A 17537-nucleotide genomic window follows, 5' to 3' on the forward strand; every position below is an offset into this window, starting at 1 on the left:
TTTTTTATCTCACTTTGCTTGTAAGCTTAGAGTTCTACCATTGGCAATAATGAAACCATGGGTAATCATTCTCTATAATGCTGAGTCAGTAAAAGAAAACTAATCCAAAATAGCTCAAGGAAGCCTCAATACTACCCATCAATCCAGCCCCTTTTGTAAGCACAATATTTGCTGAATTTACCAGTAAAACTCTGGTGATATTCTTGACACATTTTGTGTAATTTGTGTAGGAAGCGGAATCTTTATATAGTACACCAAAATTAGGTATATTGTGCAAAGAGTCCAGGTGTTCCCTAATAAGTGGATAGAGGCTTCTCTAGCAATCCCAAGGTGCTCTCTTAGGTGGTAGTGAGGTTTAGCAGCCTTAGGTTTATCAGAGAGGAGTGTTAGGGCCAGATGTAGCAAACATTTTGCATGGTGCAAACTGCGAAAATCGCAGTTTGTGCCATGCAAAATGCCGTTTGCGATGCTCATTCACAATTTGGGAGTCGGTACAGACTCGCAAATTGTGAATGCGACTCGCAAATAGGAAGGGGTGTCCCCTTCCTAATTACGACTCACATCGCTATGCTAAATTGCTTTGTGACAGCGAATACGGTCGCAAAGCAATTCGCAGTTACCACCAGTGTCACACTGGTGATAACCAATTCGCAAAAGGGAAGGGGTCCCTATGGGACCCCTTCCCCTTTGTGAATGTTGCCAAAAAGGGTTTTTCAGAGCAAGCAGTGGTCCAATGGACCACTGCCTACTCTGAAAAACCGAAACCGAATGGTTTCGTTATTTTTTTTCTTTTGCAACTCATTTTACTTTAAGAAAAACGGGCTGCAAAATAAAATAAAAAAACTGCTTTATTTAAAAAGCAGTCACAGACATGGAGGTCTGCGGACTTCAGCTGGGCACCATCCGTGTGAGTGCAGGGACTCGCTATGGGGTCGCAAAATGCAACCCACCTCATTAATATTAATGAGGTGGGTCTTTGCGACCTCATAGCGACTCGCAGTCAGTGCCTAAGACACTGTACTGCATCCGATTTTGCGAATCGGAAATTGCGAGTCGCACCGACTCGCACTTTCCGATTCGCAAAATCGGAAAATGCTACATCTGGCCCTTAGACATTTACCGTAGACACACAACTCAATAAGGAGATCCACACCAATTTAAAAAAAAAAATAGTTATCTTTGTATATGTTTAGGCACTAGAAATTATCACAGGTTTGAAAAGTGAATGCCAATTTTCGAAAGCTGCTATGTTAGCTTATGGGAAAGAAAGAATTTACGGCAAACAGGTACTCCACAGCAACTTACAAGACCAATCTTCCAGACTTGAGGAGAGTATAGGGTAGGGTCCTAGGCCACACCAACCGGTCACCTCTGGTGACACCTGGGCAGCTGGGTGCAGTGGTGCAGTTCAGTGTCGGGTGCCTCGTTGAAGTCAATGGTGATTTGTCCGGTCAAAAAGATGCTGCCGGTAGCGACTAGAAAACCAGTCTGTGAGAACCAACAAGGGGGTTCAGTTTTTACAGTGATGGTGGATGTAGGGACACCTGTGGTCCTTATCTACTTGGTCTGGGGCACCCGGTGCGGAGGTTTGTAGGACCATCGGGTTTCTGTCACCGGAGGTGAAATAGGGGGCCTGCAGAAAGAGGCTGTAGGTGTGGACTGGGTGTCTAGTCCGACTAAATCAACAAGTGGGCTGAGGTTTCTCAAGGCTCATGAAGGTAGGCACACCTCTGGTCCTCTTCTCGGGGAGGACAGATGTAGAGGTCCATGAACTGTCGGGTTTCCATCACCAGAAGCAGTCGTAGTGGAGGGTGCCCAAAGATGCTGCAGGCGTCGGCATGAAAGTCACAATGGGGAGACCCACAAGAGACTTCATCTCTGGAGGGACTGGGGACCACGCTGGCATTGTTGGCCCACAGTTGTCAAAATCAGAAGGCAGGCTGGCAGGGTTGGCACGGAGTCAGTCACTGGTCTTCAGTTCTTGCTTTTGCGTCTCTGGAGTGTCCTTCTTATTCAGGTAGGCAGGATCTGATAGTCTGGTGCCAAGGGCTACCCCAAATACTGGATTTAGGGGGTGGTTAGGGGAAAGTAGGGTAGCAGCCAAAGGGCCACTTACCCCTGGGGTCACTACTCCCCTTACAGGACCAATTTCTGTGGGAAGTGGGCATACCCTGCCCCAGAGTTCGTAGTTCTGCCATCACCAAAATGGCAGGCTTTCAAATTTCGTGTCCACCTCAGGCAGCTCACCTTAGGAGTGGAACTGACCTGACATGTGGATACACATTTGACTACTAACTTTTCCATCTGCCTGGGTGCCAATAGGCCAGCGTCGGGGGGCAGCATATCTCCTCCTCCGAGGGCAGACAGATCTGCACACCAAAGGCAGTGAGCTCTTTAAAGTCCCCCTGCCTTGGAATGTAGATTTGCAGGTCATCCTATTGGGTGGGGTGAGTTAACACTCCTGCAGATCAGGCTTTGTTCCCGCCCACCCAATAGTGGTGGTTCTTACTCTTGGGAGTCAAACATGTCTGTTGGTGGCAGGCTGGCTAAAACTAGTCGGCCAGTACACCAGTAGCTGATAGTTTTTTAGGGGGCACCTCTAAGATGCCCTCTGGGTGCATGTATTAATAAATCCATCACTGGAATCAGTGAGGGTTTATTAATATGAGATGTTTGACAGCAAACATCACTAGTTTCAGCGAAGCTATCATATAGTTGGTGGAGCTCGTATTGACCAGTGTCCAGCACATGTACAATTGCTCCCCTGATCATTTACTATGTCTAAGAATTAACAAAGACAGGGACATATCTGGTCTTGCAAATATGCCCACACATGTAATGTAATGTTCCCCTAGGAGGACTTCTGTAGGGTTGACTTACACATATTACATGCAGTGTTAGTGAGCATGGCACACAGACTGTGTGCCATGTCGTGTTTTCACTTTTAGCTGCACCAAGAAATGTCACCTGCAATAGCAGTCTGCATGAGTTAGGTGAGGGGTTCGTGAGGGTGGCAGAATAAATGCTGCAGCCCTTGGGGACCCTATTTGGCACCCTTGCCCTAGCTCCCTTGGGGTACCATTTACTAGGGACTTACAGGGGTGCCAAGAGTATGGCCAACTGAGAAACAATTGTACAGCTTTTAAGGAAAGAGATTTGGCACTGGGGACCTGGACAGCAGGAAATCGGTGCACTTTAAGTCAAGATTGCACCACACACCAGGCAAAAAATGGGGGTGACCATGTCAAAAAAGGGTACTTTCCTACATTATGGCCCTCATTCCGACTCTGGCGGGCGGCTACCGGCATTTGGCCGCCATGTGGCCAAAATACCACTTCCCGCATTCGGACATTCCCGCTGGGCCGGCCGGCGCTAACCAAGTTAGCGCCGGCCGGCCCAGCGGGAATGGGGGCCGCAACACAGGAGCCGGCTCTGAATGGAGCCGGCGGTGTTGCGGCGGTGCGACGGGTGCAGTTGCACCCGTCGCGCTTTTCACTGTCTGCTAGGCAGACAGTGAAAAGCATCATGGGGCCCTGTTAGGTGGCCCCTGCACTGCCCATGCCAGTGGCATGGACAGTGCAGGGGCAACCAGGGGCCCCAGGACACCCGTTCCCGCCACCCTCTTCCTGGCGGTGAAAACAGCCAGAAACAGGCTGGCGGGAAGGGGGTCAGAATCCCCAAGGCAGCGCTGCTTGCAGCGCTGCCCTGGAGGATTCTCCCAGCCGGGGGAAATCCGGCGGGAAACCGCCGGACCCGGCTGGGCGACCGCGGCTGTACCGCTGCGGTCGGAATGACGAATGAAGCACCGCCAGCCTGTTGGCGGTGCTTCCGTCATTCGCGCCAGGGTCGGAATGAGGGCCTATGTCTTTATTCACAAGAGAATTGGGTAGCATCTATAAATTACACCTAATAACCAACAATTTAACAAGTAATTCTCGAAACAATTACAGCACAAATACAGCACAGCAACAATGCTTAGGCACTGCAACTGGAGAAGAAATATTGTAGGTGACAACAAACCACTTGCTATTCCATATCTAGTTTTACCTTCTTTTCCATATGACTGTTGTAAAAATTAGTTATTCTCATGCTTTAGTCTATTTTCAATTAAATGGGTCAGTGAATCCATCACCTGGGACACAAACTGTCTGGTTTATCAGAAAACTAGATAAAGCTGTTTATCCGAAAGAAGAGGTTCAATGATAGTTTAGCAGAAACCAACAATATCTGTCAGGCGGTAGGGTTAATCACTAGAATCTTTGGTCTTAGACAAATATAAAGTCTTAATATAAAAAGCTAGCAATATATTTTAGGGTCCATCTAGATACTGGTAGTTCACCTTAGCCCTCTTTGTGATTAATGGATTTGCTGCATAACACCACATTAACGTAACTCACAGGGGTGACTTAAGTATAAAGAAAACAAAAGTGTATGAATTAGAATGTGTATACATGTTTGTGGAGGGAGGGTGTGCTCTGCAGATTGGCTCACAGATACATAAATATCTAACTAGGAAGTTAGCGTAGTTATGCTTTCTTTTTGCTTGGTGGAAGAAAAAGGCAATATTTATCTTAGCATATTTTTAGTGAAGGAGGAACTCAACGGTCAGACTTCAAAGGCAGCTAATTACACAATATTATTCGTATGTACAATTAATATGAAAAACTATCAACAAGCTCTCCAACGTACCCAACTTCACAAAGATAAACTACTTGGACTCTACCTGTAAATTGTGTAGATTGCAAGGACAGCATTCCTTCTCACATAACTGTGACGATGCTCCAGACAAGCGCGAATAGCTGGCATCAGAGGTTCCAGTAATTCAGCCTCCTTCAACTTACACAGAAATCGGAGGGTAGAGCCTCGGATGAATTCATTAGGATGCTGAAGGTCCTATAAGAAGTTTAAATAGTTTTCTGACTTAAATACAGCTACAATGTAATAAAATATATACTGACATGTATGGCAACTGGGTTACAATAGACAAGAATGTACCTAACATTAATTGGAGAAATGGCTACAGCATTCTGGAACATATAAGCCACAAAACCGAAAAAGGAAAAGGTACCAGAGGCCTCCAACCTTTTCTGTAATGAGAGATACTTATGTTTAGTGAAGCTCATAGAGAGCTCCTAATCTAATTTGTGGTGTAATAGTATCTAAAACAGACAAGATTACATTAGTGGCCACAATAAGCATGGTTTCTACTACCATCAATCACCTCAGTGCATCAGGCATGGCTGTTAACAGTGATGTAATAAATGGCTCTACATGGGTTATATATAACAGCCATAGCTTCAATGCCTCTGGTACCAAGGCAATAACATTTGTAAATGATTATACAAAAGCTATACAGTTTATCACTCAAATATCGGTTTTACATATATTTTGCAAATTCAGCCACATTAATTCAAATATCAGCTTCTGAGTTTTGAGAATAAACACATTTTCAACTCAATTACATCATCTCAATTTTAGTATATGTATATCAATTAAAAAGAAAACAAAACCTTCCAATTGAAAAAGCTGGGCTGCGCTCAGGAGAGCTACCAGTAGCTTATGAGCTACTCGGAGAAGCCTTTATATACTGCTTCGATTGACTCTAAAGGAGTGTGTGTGTTGTGGGGGAGGGGAGGGAGAAATCCTGGGTCAAGTTAACACTTCTACTAACAAACCTAAAGTGGACAATCACCATTTTAAGAGAATTATATAGGAAACCTTTGTTTGTTTCACTATGTAAGGGGAAAAGTTCAATTATTTTTACTATTTCTAAATTCATAAAAATAACAAAGGAAGCTTAGAGCCATAGTACAATGCAAGGATAGGAAACTGGGATCAAGTAGGTCTAGAACAACCTGTAGAGAAATTAGAGTCATTAACCAGCCGAAAGAAAGAAAAAAAAAGGCAGAATTAGTAGGAAGAGAAGTGTGAAGCAAAACATTTGGAGGAAAAGCTAAATAAAGGAAAATAAAAAAATAACAGAATTAGGAGTATATATAGGAAATAAGGAGAAGAATGTAGAAGGATTAAAGAAGGGATATAACATAGGGGCCTCCAAAAGATGCCAAGGGGAGGGTTGGCCACTTCCTAAAAAAGTGATTTTAAGGGAGGGATGTCGATCAAACAGGAAAAGATAGAATGGCATATAATGCATGTACACATTTTAATTAAAAACAATTAACAAAACAGGGCTCAGCTTGGGAGGAGTGAGTAAACAAAGAGTAACGGGAGAGGGTGAAGAGAAAGGAGGCAGTTGTAGAGATCACGTTGATCGTAAAGCAAGGCATTCGCAAATGTGGTTTCAACAACTTAAATTTGTGATGAAAAATACATGCAATAAGTTGATGTGAGAAAGGTTTCCCTGATAGTGACACTGTCCTAACATACACAATATACTGAAATTAAACTTCTTTTGGACAAAACAACTGATAAAGATGACTTTAGAGGACTATCAGACATCCAGATACATTTTTTAGTTTTGGCAGTGCCATCTTATTATGTGAATACATTTAGTCTTGCAGACTCCATAATTGTTACTGCTGCAGATTTCCAAGGAGTTGAGAAGCCTAACAAACTATCCCAGGTTTTTGAAAGACTCGTTTTCTAGGGTTCCTATTATACATTTGACAAACAAATGTGGCCCACAAGGTTTTCTGGGGAAACTGCTGAAAGATCAAACCTTTCACAAGATAAAACGACAATACCAGATATTTGTTCAACTATCACCTTTAATTCAGATGTACTCTGGCTAAACAAAGTTTGGCTCATGCCTTCTACCTCTGAGGAAAAAAACCAAGCCCTCAGCCAATCTCATCTTTTCCAGTACCTAAGCAAATGCTAGCAAGTGGGTGTTGCTAAATTAACCAACAACTTCATTACAATCTAAATATCAAAAGATGCAGAAACCTGCAGTGTAATGAAATGTAATTTCCAAAAGGCACTTTATTTTCTTGCTACATAGTCACTAAGTGACAGTGCATATATGTGACTTTCTACAATCCCCTTCAAATAAACAGTGTGCCCTCCATTTCTGCCCTATTATTTCTTGCTTAGCTCTTTCTCACTTAGCTATTAAACAGTCTCAATGGTAGACCTACTATAAAACACTCTGCTTGGGAAAGGTGGTTTTCATTGTTATTTCCCCTCACTCCTACTGCATAAACTCAAGGTGACTGTTTTGTCTCAATTTCGATATTCAATATAATATCACAAAATAAAATGATGGACGGAGTATTGAAACTTTTCAAACACTCACCCCCAGTCACAGATCTGGGTTTAATCCATAGTTATTTTGCTTGTCACGTCAACCCAGTTCAGACCCAGCTATATGCAAATCAGTCTGGACCCTGCTCCCAATGGGAGCAGTCCAGCACGAACTGCCAAGCCAAGTCCTCCCTGGACAGGATTCAAGCATCCTGGGACCGGTTTCAGGGTATGACCCTTCATCAGCCAGGCTAGCTTGAATACAGTGGCGCAGCAAGCAAGGGACCCACGTCTGGGCATACCCGAGCCACTTAGGGCGCACAAGGCAAAATCACAAAATAAAATGATGGACGGAGTGTTGAAACTTTTCAAACACTCACCCATGAGGAACAGGGTCAAGACTGATTTGCATATGGCTAGGTCCAAACTGGGGTGGCATGGTGAGCAAAAGAACGATGGATTAAACCCAGATCTGTGACTTTTATCAGGTGAAAGAGCACCTCTGAGAAAACAATATTAAATGTGCCCTCTTGTTCTCGGCCTGGCTCGTTCTGCAAGCCTAAAGATCACAGAGGAGGGTTGGTCTTCCCCAAAGGGGAAGCGCAAACGCCAGACGCAACTAGGAGCTAAACCAATACCAGAACAGGCAGTAGAGGAGGAGGGTTGGTCTTCCCCAAAGGTGAAGGGCAAACACCAGAAGCGACTGGGAACTAAACCAACACCAGAACAGGTAGTAGAGGAGCGCTCTTGACTGCTTCAGGTAACAACGCGTTTTGTGGCCGATTCCCCGACGAGTATGCCAGATCAAGCAGATACTGAACCAGACCACGAGACTCGTTCTGACTCTACAGACTCCCTCTTGGAGCCACTTCTCACTCCGCGCTCGGCCGATGATATTTGAACTGCACTTTTCGTCCTGATGTTTACACGCCCCATGCCGAACCCTGACCCATGGTCCGGTGTGTCGACTTTGCGTGGATGATCTAGTTGAGCAGGGTGGTGCGCAGGGTCCGGTGGATGGCTCACCTCTGCGGCATTTCCCAGGGGGGACTCGGGCAGCGAGTTGAGGTCGACCAATCGTGGAGCTGGGAGCTCGGACTTCTGGATCCAGCCTACATCACCCATGCCCCGCTCCATATGGACCTTTTCCACCCTATGCCTGCAAGCAGGCTCTACTCCTTTGTGGCACATATAGTGCTATTGTTCAAAACTTTTGTTTGCTTTATTATCTTCCATTGGGATTTCCCCATTGTTTTCATGTGGGATTGTTTTATTAGCATCACATACTACACTTATCCTGCAGAGCGGCATGCACATGTCGGGATTCTGGGGGCAAACACGCAGGAGGTGGGTCGCCTTAGGTGCTTCTTGGATGCAACATGGGGAAGGCTCCTCGCAATCCCTTGTCAGATAGCCCAGATACATTTCCGTGATTATGCAGGAACAAACACACATCCCACAGTATAATGTGCTTACATGGAATGTGAGGGGGATGGCGACACAGCGTAGGCGGCAGCGCATACATGCATATCTCAAACGGCACCAGGTGCATTTCACCATGCTCCAGGAAACACATCTATCGAAAGCCACACTAGACAAAACATGCAGAGCCTGGAAGGGGCAATTGATTGGCACTGTATCCTCATCCTTTGCCCGCGGAGTAGCGATTTGGATTGTCCCAGGAGTGCCTTATATGGTCGAACATGCACAAATTTATCCAGATGGTAGATATGTGGTGTCAGAGGGCAGCCTGGACGGCTCACCATTGTCATTGGTAACATTGTACACCCCCAATACCAACCAACACAGCTTCTTGCATACATTATCTACAGGGATGCTGTGTGATCCAACGGTAGACAGTATATGGGGCGGGGATTATAACTGTGTCCTAGACACTCATATGGATCAGTCCTTTCCTCCACTTCCGACCGCCCCGAGTAATCGGATCTCGCATGAACTGGCAGGGTGGACATCGAAAAATGGGTTATGCGATGTTTGGAGAGCAGGGCACCTGACACAACGCAAGTACTCCTTCTACTCTCCTGTCCACGGTTTACATACTAGAATAGACATGCTTCTTGAGCCGCCGGCGGTGGTGGTCCATAAGATATATGCGTCGGATTATTTGACTCATACCATATCGGACCATAGCCCGCTACATGCGGTAATGGGCTGGGGCCGTCTGCGCACAAAGATTCCCACATGGCGCCTACAGATAGAGGCACTCACAGACACTCCCTTCTGTGCTGAGCTTACCCAGTGTTTATCCAATTATTTCTCCCTGAATGGCAATAAAACGTCTCGCCGTGCAATCGAAAGGGCCACCCATAAGGTGGTAGTACGGGGCCATTGTCTGACGGGTACTACTTAAAGAGACATCAGAGGCAGAACTCAGATTGCGCAAGGCGAAGATAGCAGTAGCTAGAAACGAAATGCCAGTGGAGGAATTGAACACGCTAAGGGCTAGTCATAGGGAAGCAGACGCCAGATTGAGTAAACATGACTACAGACACTACATGACACTTCAATATGCAGAGGGTGATAGGGCAGTCCGACTACTTGCCTGGCTGGTTCGCCAGCCATCTCAGCCCTCACCCATAGGAGCAATCCGTTTGCTATCTGGAAGAATGGTTAATACCCAAGTGGCAATAAATGATGCCTTCTACACATATTACAGGTCCTTGTACTCGCCCCCTCCTTCTGCACAGGTAGAGCAACTAACTGATTTTCTGCTGTCCACCCCACAGAGACGCCTGCAGATCAAGCAGGCGGACGCAATGGATGGCCCAATTAGTATAGAGGAGGTTCGCCTGGCGCTCAGATGGCCCGCAGCAAGACGCCTGGTTCAGACGGCCTACCAGTAGAATACTTGACATCTCAAGCTGCTCACCTCCTGCAGCCATTACTACAGGTGTATAACGAAGCATACGACCGGATGCAATTGCCAAATTTAATGTGTGAAGCTCTAATAGTGGTACTCCCAAAACCTGGCCGCAACTCTCTTGATGTTCTATCATATCGTCCCCTCTCCTTACTCAACTCAGACTGTAAATTATTGGGGAAAATCTTAGCCAACAGACTTCTCTCCTTTTTATCATGTCTGATCCACAAAGACCAATCAGGGTTCATACCCGGCAGAAGCACCTTCTTAAACATTAGGAGACTACTTCGTATAATACACAAAAACAAACCTAGGGAAGCAGTAGCTCTGTCACTAGACATAGAAAAGGTGTTTGATACGTTGAGTTGGGATTTTCTTGTAGGCACACTAGAAGCAATGGGATTTGGTGCAGGATACATCAAATGGATCAGAACGTTATATGCTAAACCCACAGCCAATGTCAAAACAGGGCAAGTCATCTCTGAGTCATTCCCAATAGGCAGGTGCACCAGACAGAGTTGACCGCTGTCTCCCTTATTATTTGCAATAGCCATGGAACCACTGGCTGTCAAATTACGCATGCGGACACAACTATGGGGTATCCCCGAACTCAACACGCATCACATTATTTCAATGTATGCGGACGACGCCCTGTTATATTTACAGGATCATGCTGCCTCCATGGCTGGAGTAATGGCTGTACTTAACACCTTTGCGACCATCTCTGGTCAACTGGTCCAAATTTTGCATTTTTCCTCTCTCCCCTATAACACTAGAGCTTTGCTCTGCATTACCAGACTACCACCAACCATGGTGCCATTCCACCTTTAAGTATTTGGGCATACAGATATATCACTCCGTGGAAGATCTCAGAGAAGGCAATATAAGACAGGGTGCTTCGTTTTGTCCGTAGTTCCTTATCATTTTGGGTGGCTCTTCCTCTGTCACCTATGGGACGTGTAGCCATTGCAAAAATTCTCATCCTCTGAAGATTCTTATATTATTTCACGGCACTCCCGAAATGCTCACATGCAGAGGCTACGCCAACTACAATACAAAGGACTAATCCAAGGAGGTTCTGAAATATGGGATGCTTTCATTGTGGGCATTGAGGCTAAGAGCGATGCATACCCATCTTGAGCCCCCATACATACTACACAACACTGAACACACAAAACTCCTCTACCTGGAGATCACCTACACCTCACTGATGTTAGCCTATACAATTCACCCGCCTTATACTGTAACGTTAGTCTTAGAAAGGTAGCATGGAAAGCCAGACACCGCTTCGAATGGAAGTGGAAACGCACATTTAGCTATGACTCCCAAAAAGCACATGTATATTAGTTTGTGGGCTAATTAAAAATGAGACATTTTGACAGGGGAGAATTTTTTTAAACCCTCACACAACAGAGCAAGGACATAAACGTGACATTAGGGGTTGCTAAAAGTGAATGGTTCTGGGAGACCCTGTACCTACCACCACACAACTCGTCAGCCTGGCTGCCCCGCTTTCACACCCATGCTCTGCAACAGTACTAGTAGTGAGGGATGAGAGATAACTTTTCCCCTTCGGGCGGTCAAAAGAGGGAAGAGGTGCTGCAGCCTCACATGTACAGAGCGGTGTATGTTGATAGCATACTGTGGGAGGATCCAGTCGGAGCTAGCCCTCGGTTCTCAAATAAATGCAATCCTGTACAGCGTGCTGCTGCACACTGCTGCCTCTTCACAACATAGAAGGGCTGCACAAGTGGGCATGCAAGTTTGCTGATGTCAGATGGGCTCATTGTTTGACAAAGAAAGCGGAGGTTATCTTGCTTCTCATTCTTGATCATAAATCAGTACAGCATTAAACATCGAGGCCTCGGTTCGGTTTGTGGGCAAACAGCCTGCCTCTCCCCAATCCACCAGCAGAGATAACTTATCAGTAACATCTCAGAAACACAGCTGCCCTCACCTCTGCTTTGCGCATCCTGTTAAAAACAAGAACAAGCAGGCAAAACAGAAACCCAATGAGAGACGTGTGGATGGGGAGAAGAAACAGACACCCGGGCCGGTGGTGCGAGATGGACAGGGGGCGGGTGGGGCCAAGATAAAACAGTAACGGGGTGGCAAGAGAGATGTAATGACAGGGGAAGAAAGTTAGGAAGGAAAATAAGTAACATCAATGGGGATATTTGAGTGCCTGAAAATACAAGCACTCATGAACTGCTTGAAAACAAATAAAAAAGTAGCTCCAAAAACAAAAGCAGCTGAAGGACACTAGTACTCAGTCCATGCTCCAGGGGAGGAGAGATGACACACGCATGCCATGTCAAACAGAAAAGAAGCAGATGGAACCCATGCTGAAGCGAACCAATGGCAAAATGATAGGTGGGTTGTAGCCCACAAACTGTAAACAACATGTCTTGAAGAGACAGCGCATGCACTGTTTATGCAAGACATAAAAATGAGGCACTTAGGTTTCTAATTGCTGGGATCAGAGATGCAAGTGGTACAGAAGTATACACTGAGCAGGCAATCACAGAGGTGTTCGCGGAACACTTACGGAGAGTATATGCGGACCCGACGTCGGGGTGTGCAAGGGATGTGGCGGAATATCTGTCTGATATCCAGATGGGCAGCATTATGGAAGGAACAGGAGAGAATTGGGGGACCAGCCAGGGCTGCCTGCTCTTGCATTGCATTGGATCCCTTGGCATGTAGACGGAGGTATGTAGGAAGTGGCTGGGAGGTAAAAGTAGATGCTACCACGCATGTGGTTTCTCTGTATGCCGGTAATGCAGTGGTGTATTTGTGCCAACCACTATACTATGTTCCACACTACTGGCTGCCCTGTCGGGGACTTATCTGGACTCCGAGTGAACTGTGCTAAGTCTAAATTACTCCTGCTGGACATTAGCCCACATGTCACTGAGAGAGCTTCCAGAGATGGCTCTCCAAAGGCAGACCAATACGGTTCGTTATCTCGGCATCCAAGTGACAAGAGAACCAGATTTGTTCCACCAATTAAACATGGGCAGGGTGTTGGCGGGTCTCTGAGCTTCGTGAACTTCTGGAATACTCTTTGCCTAACCCTTATGGGTAAGGTAGCCTGGGTCAAAATGATCATGCTGGTGCGCCGTGTCTATATTTTACAGGGCAGGCTGTACATCATACCCCAAAAGACGTTTACAAATTTGGACAGACTCAGTGGATTTACTGTGGGCCACAGGAAGAAAGAGGGTGAGACTGGCCACACTCAAGTGGACGTGGAGCCAAGTGGGGATGGAGGTGACCTGTATAGCTCCATATTTCTTGGCTGCCCTAAAACAATGTGGTCAATTGAATGGATGAGGGGGAAACCTGGGAGGAGCGCTTGTTGGAGGGAACGCATGGGACTAACCTCTCCTGAAATTCCTGATGTTGGGAGCTGGAGTCCCCAGTTCCATGCCATATGGGGTTGAACAGGTCTGCCGTACTTGGAAACGAGCAGTCCGGGGGTGCTGAAGAGAGCACTGTTTGAGTCAAAGTTATGCATTAGGATTCTACAGCCTTTTGCGCAGCAGATGTTGGTAGAATGGGGAAGGGCAGAAGGCTGTGAGACACTGCAGGATTTATACCCAATGTAGTTTATCACTTTAGCAGATGCAGTGGCAACTTTTGACTTGGGGACTGGTCAGTTTCTACAGTTTTGCAAAGATGGCAGCCATCTCAAGGTGCCAGAGGTGTCCTAGACTCTGGAGGTGCTAGTCAGCCTGGCTAGAGGGAGACGACTAGTCTCAGATCTATAGGGCACTGCAGGAGGATGTTCCTTTGCCTACACTGGCAATTCAGAGTAGATGGCAAGAGGCACTGGGGGAACAACTAACAGATGTAGAGTGGTAGGTGGTCCACGAGGGGTTTAAGGGTACATCAACTAAAGGCTGCTTCAAATTCATCTAATATACCTTTGCGCAGCAGGTGTACATGGCACCTAAGCTGCTATGCGCGATTTACCCTGGACGTTCGTCATCTTGTCCCAAACGCATGGGGGCAGATGCTGATTATCTGCACATGGTGTGGGAGCACCCAATGGTGCAGGACTACGGGCAAGCGGTGGGGGAAGTACTGGAAAGAGCATAAGGATGGTTGATTGAATAGAATATAAGGCTGTGCCTTCTCAGAATGGTTCCCACTCACATGAAAAGAATGCTTAGCAGATGGTTCATACTGCAGGGATTAGTGCTAGCGAAAAGCAGGATAACCATTAAATGGGCTTCCCCAAATCCACCACTTTTAATGATCTGGCTGATGATATGCAGGCTTCAGCAGCAATGCTTACTGAGCTGCTGGAGCCAAAGCATGTGAGACCCCCCCCCCCACCCCTACCGTCTGAAGATAGGATGATCAGATGGGGAGGGGTGTTCTGGTTGTGTAATCTGTATAATTATGAGGTATGACGGAAGTCAAACAAATGTATTTTTGTGAGTTACTAATAGCAATAAAAAATTATACAAATTAAAAATATTTTAATAGGATCAAAGCAAATCCAAATGCTTTTCTCTGTAAAGTGCAAATGATTAATATCTGCTGTAGGGTATATAGTTTTATCAATAAAACTGCATTTCAGTGGGAAGTCTGTGGCCATTTCAATGGAAAATGTGTCTGGAAAAGACAGCTTGCAACCACATCATGCTTTAGTAATATATTTATTCATTTTAAATATGAATTGAGAAACATTCCTGCACCCACTCTGATGACAATGATATTAGTGATTAAAGAGGCAAGTCAGGGGCCATGTGCACTCGAATATGTGGGCTAGATTTGTATTATACATAGAGCAAATGTTTAGCATCTACAGCAGACATAAGGATCTGACATATTTGAAGGTGCTCTCCTATGTGATGAAGATAAAGGTGACTCGGCGAAATAAAATATTTGCCTTGGCTCACACAATCGGAGACGAGTTTAATGGTCAAACGTGATGAAGTAAGATTACTCAAGCCCCTAGACCTGCGGCATAGTTTTTCTGATTTTGATATACCTGCCTCTACTCCGAATTAGGTCTTATATGACATGGGTAAAAGAGCAACACTTTTGGAGTGGTGGGTGGACAGAAGCATCTCTAAGCAACTGACACATGTTAATTATCTATTCATAAGACAATGACAGATTTAAACTATTTAATAGGGGCTGACCGTTCAGTACAGAAATAATGTATTTTGGATTCAATGTACTCAACAATAAATTGCAATCACTTGAAATATACATTAGAGAAAGACTAAAACTGATGATTGCTTCAAAAGGTCTTATGCATGTTTAACAGATCTACCTTATACATACAATAATAGCTACAAGGTGAGCAGTATGAACTGGTAGCAAACAAAATATAAAGTAAAATCAACAAATCAGAAAGCAAACTACTTTTCTGTGACACAAATACTGTGTTTACCATACATTCCTCTGACAATGCTGATTTGCAGAATGTGCTGTACTGAATATAGATGTCGTTCTCTTAAGATTTAGTCAAATCAACGTTAAACAACTGCATTGCATTTAAAACAGTTTACATTATATGTACTACTTTAGTATGCATGCACTTAATAAATTATACACGTCTATAATAATGTGAAGTAACTGTACAATGCAGGTTTGATTACTGTTTGTTTCATAGCCCATCTTTACTATCTTACGTTTTCTCTTTTATTAATTTCTATCTTTAAAAGCAGCAATGCTGCGTAAATTAAAACTGTATGGTAAAGAAAATCAGTGAGTCTGTACGGGCACCACTTTTAAGCATTTTCAATTTGCTGTCGACCAGTTAGGACAAATAAGCGTACTCGTACTGTGTGTTTAATTTTGAAGTCATAATAACAAGACTATAGGCCTGTTTAGGAGTTGGGCGGGTGAGCGGTGGTGAGGCAGCCGTCAAGGCGACGGCCTCAATACCATCGTATTACGATGTTTCCACTGGGCTGACCAGCAGAAACCGTTAGTATTACGACATTTCTGCCATTCAGCCTGGTGAAAACAGTGCGGAAGCCTTGGCTTCAGCTTCCTCAGGGAGCCGAGGCCAAAGCCGTTGCACACTGCACTCTAAGAATGCATACTGTCTGCCATAGAAGACAGAGCGCATTCCGAGGGTGCTGACAGAGGGCCCCCTGCACTGCCCACAACATGGCTGTAGGCAGTGCAGGGGCCCGCCTGAGGCCCCAAACTCTGCATTTTCACCAGCCATTTCAAGGCAGGGACTCTGCATGGAAAGGCTGGCAGAAAACAAAGTCGAAATCAGAACGACTGTGCAGAACTCCACACTGCCATGGCTGACCACGACTTGACCTGCCTCCAATCCGACAGGATCCGTGATTCCAGTGAAGGTCCGACTGCCAGGATTGTAACTTGGCAGTCCGACTGCCAGGAGTGTGGCGGTCTAACCACCACCGTGAGTTTGGCAGCCTGAAGATCACCAAACGGTAAGTGAGGCCCTATATCTTCTGGCCTCAATTACCCAGCACTCTGCATAAACTGCTCTCATAAAGTTGGCAATCACATGAGTTCACTTCACCACCTAAAAATATTGAAATGCATTTGCCAATCAGGCAAGGGCCTACCTTTCTATAGGCATCACAGACTAGGATCATTTCTTGAAGAAGTCGACCATCCGGAGTTGTTTTAGGAACAATTTCCCAAAAGACAAGCAGAAGTTTTTTGATGGTGTGATCTTGCAGGGGCAGCACAAAGCGAATTATTGTCATCAGAAGGCCTGGGAGCTTCTCTCCATTAAGGATCATTGTGATGACTTTCTTCAGAGCTTCTGTCTTTGATTTCACATCTCCCTTTTCTGTTGTTAGCAATAAGGATACCAAAAAAAACTTCAATAAAAATGCACAAAACAATAATATACAGAAACACAATTAAGCATTATGTTTTCAACACCTCCTTTGCATTGGGCAGCAGTAAACTATGTTATGTGATAAGCTTTTCAATTTCTAAATCACACTTCGAAGAAACCCAGAGTAAGGTTGAAAAATATAATGTCTGCATTTCAATAATGGGACACAGGCAGTCATCCATGACAGTCTCTTTTATGTTAGTGGCAAAGTTAAGTACTTGATTCATGCCGCCAAACAGTCTTAAACATGTATAATAAAATCCTATATAAAATATAAGCAAATTGTATAATTTCACCTATGCCTAGATTAGTTCTCCCAGAGTAGTCGGGTTTCATGTGTACTTGTTTTATAAAGTGCAGCTGTCGTCCCACTGGGGTATCATGGAGCTAAAAACAGGTCAAACATGTTTGTACCTGCAGATACTGAAAATCTGCAATAAACATCAGGAGATAGCCAAGTCTTAAGCTTCTTCCTTAAACGCAAATGTTTTTTTTTTTTTTTTTTGAGTACATCTGGACGAATTCTACTTCTGGGAGATAAGAACCGAGACAGCCCTTTCCTCTACTGTTTTTCGGCAAAACCTAGGTGTCACAAGGTTC

The 17537-nt window shown here is 45.0% G+C and overlaps 1 protein-coding gene across 3 annotated transcripts in view; it reads right to left on the bottom strand.

Annotated features, from left to right (window-relative positions):
* Positions 1-17537, bottom strand: part of COPB1 (COPI coat complex subunit beta 1) — a 213012-nt gene that overhangs the window by 173459 nt on the left and 22016 nt on the right. For all 3 annotated transcript variants that reach the window (XM_069223690.1, XM_069223691.1, XM_069223692.1), the window contains exons 3-4: positions 16657-16886; positions 4724-4893 (exon numbers count right to left, since the gene is read on the bottom strand). In XM_069223690.1, the coding sequence (XP_069079791.1) occupies positions 4724-4893; positions 16657-16886 (400 nt within the window). The remainder of the gene's footprint in view (positions 1-4723; positions 4894-16656; positions 16887-17537) is intronic.

The sequence above is a fragment of the Pleurodeles waltl genome, chromosome 3_1, assembly GCF_031143425.1.
Source record: "Pleurodeles waltl isolate 20211129_DDA chromosome 3_1, aPleWal1.hap1.20221129, whole genome shotgun sequence".
Taxonomy (NCBI): domain Eukaryota; kingdom Metazoa; phylum Chordata; class Amphibia; order Caudata; family Salamandridae; genus Pleurodeles; species Pleurodeles waltl.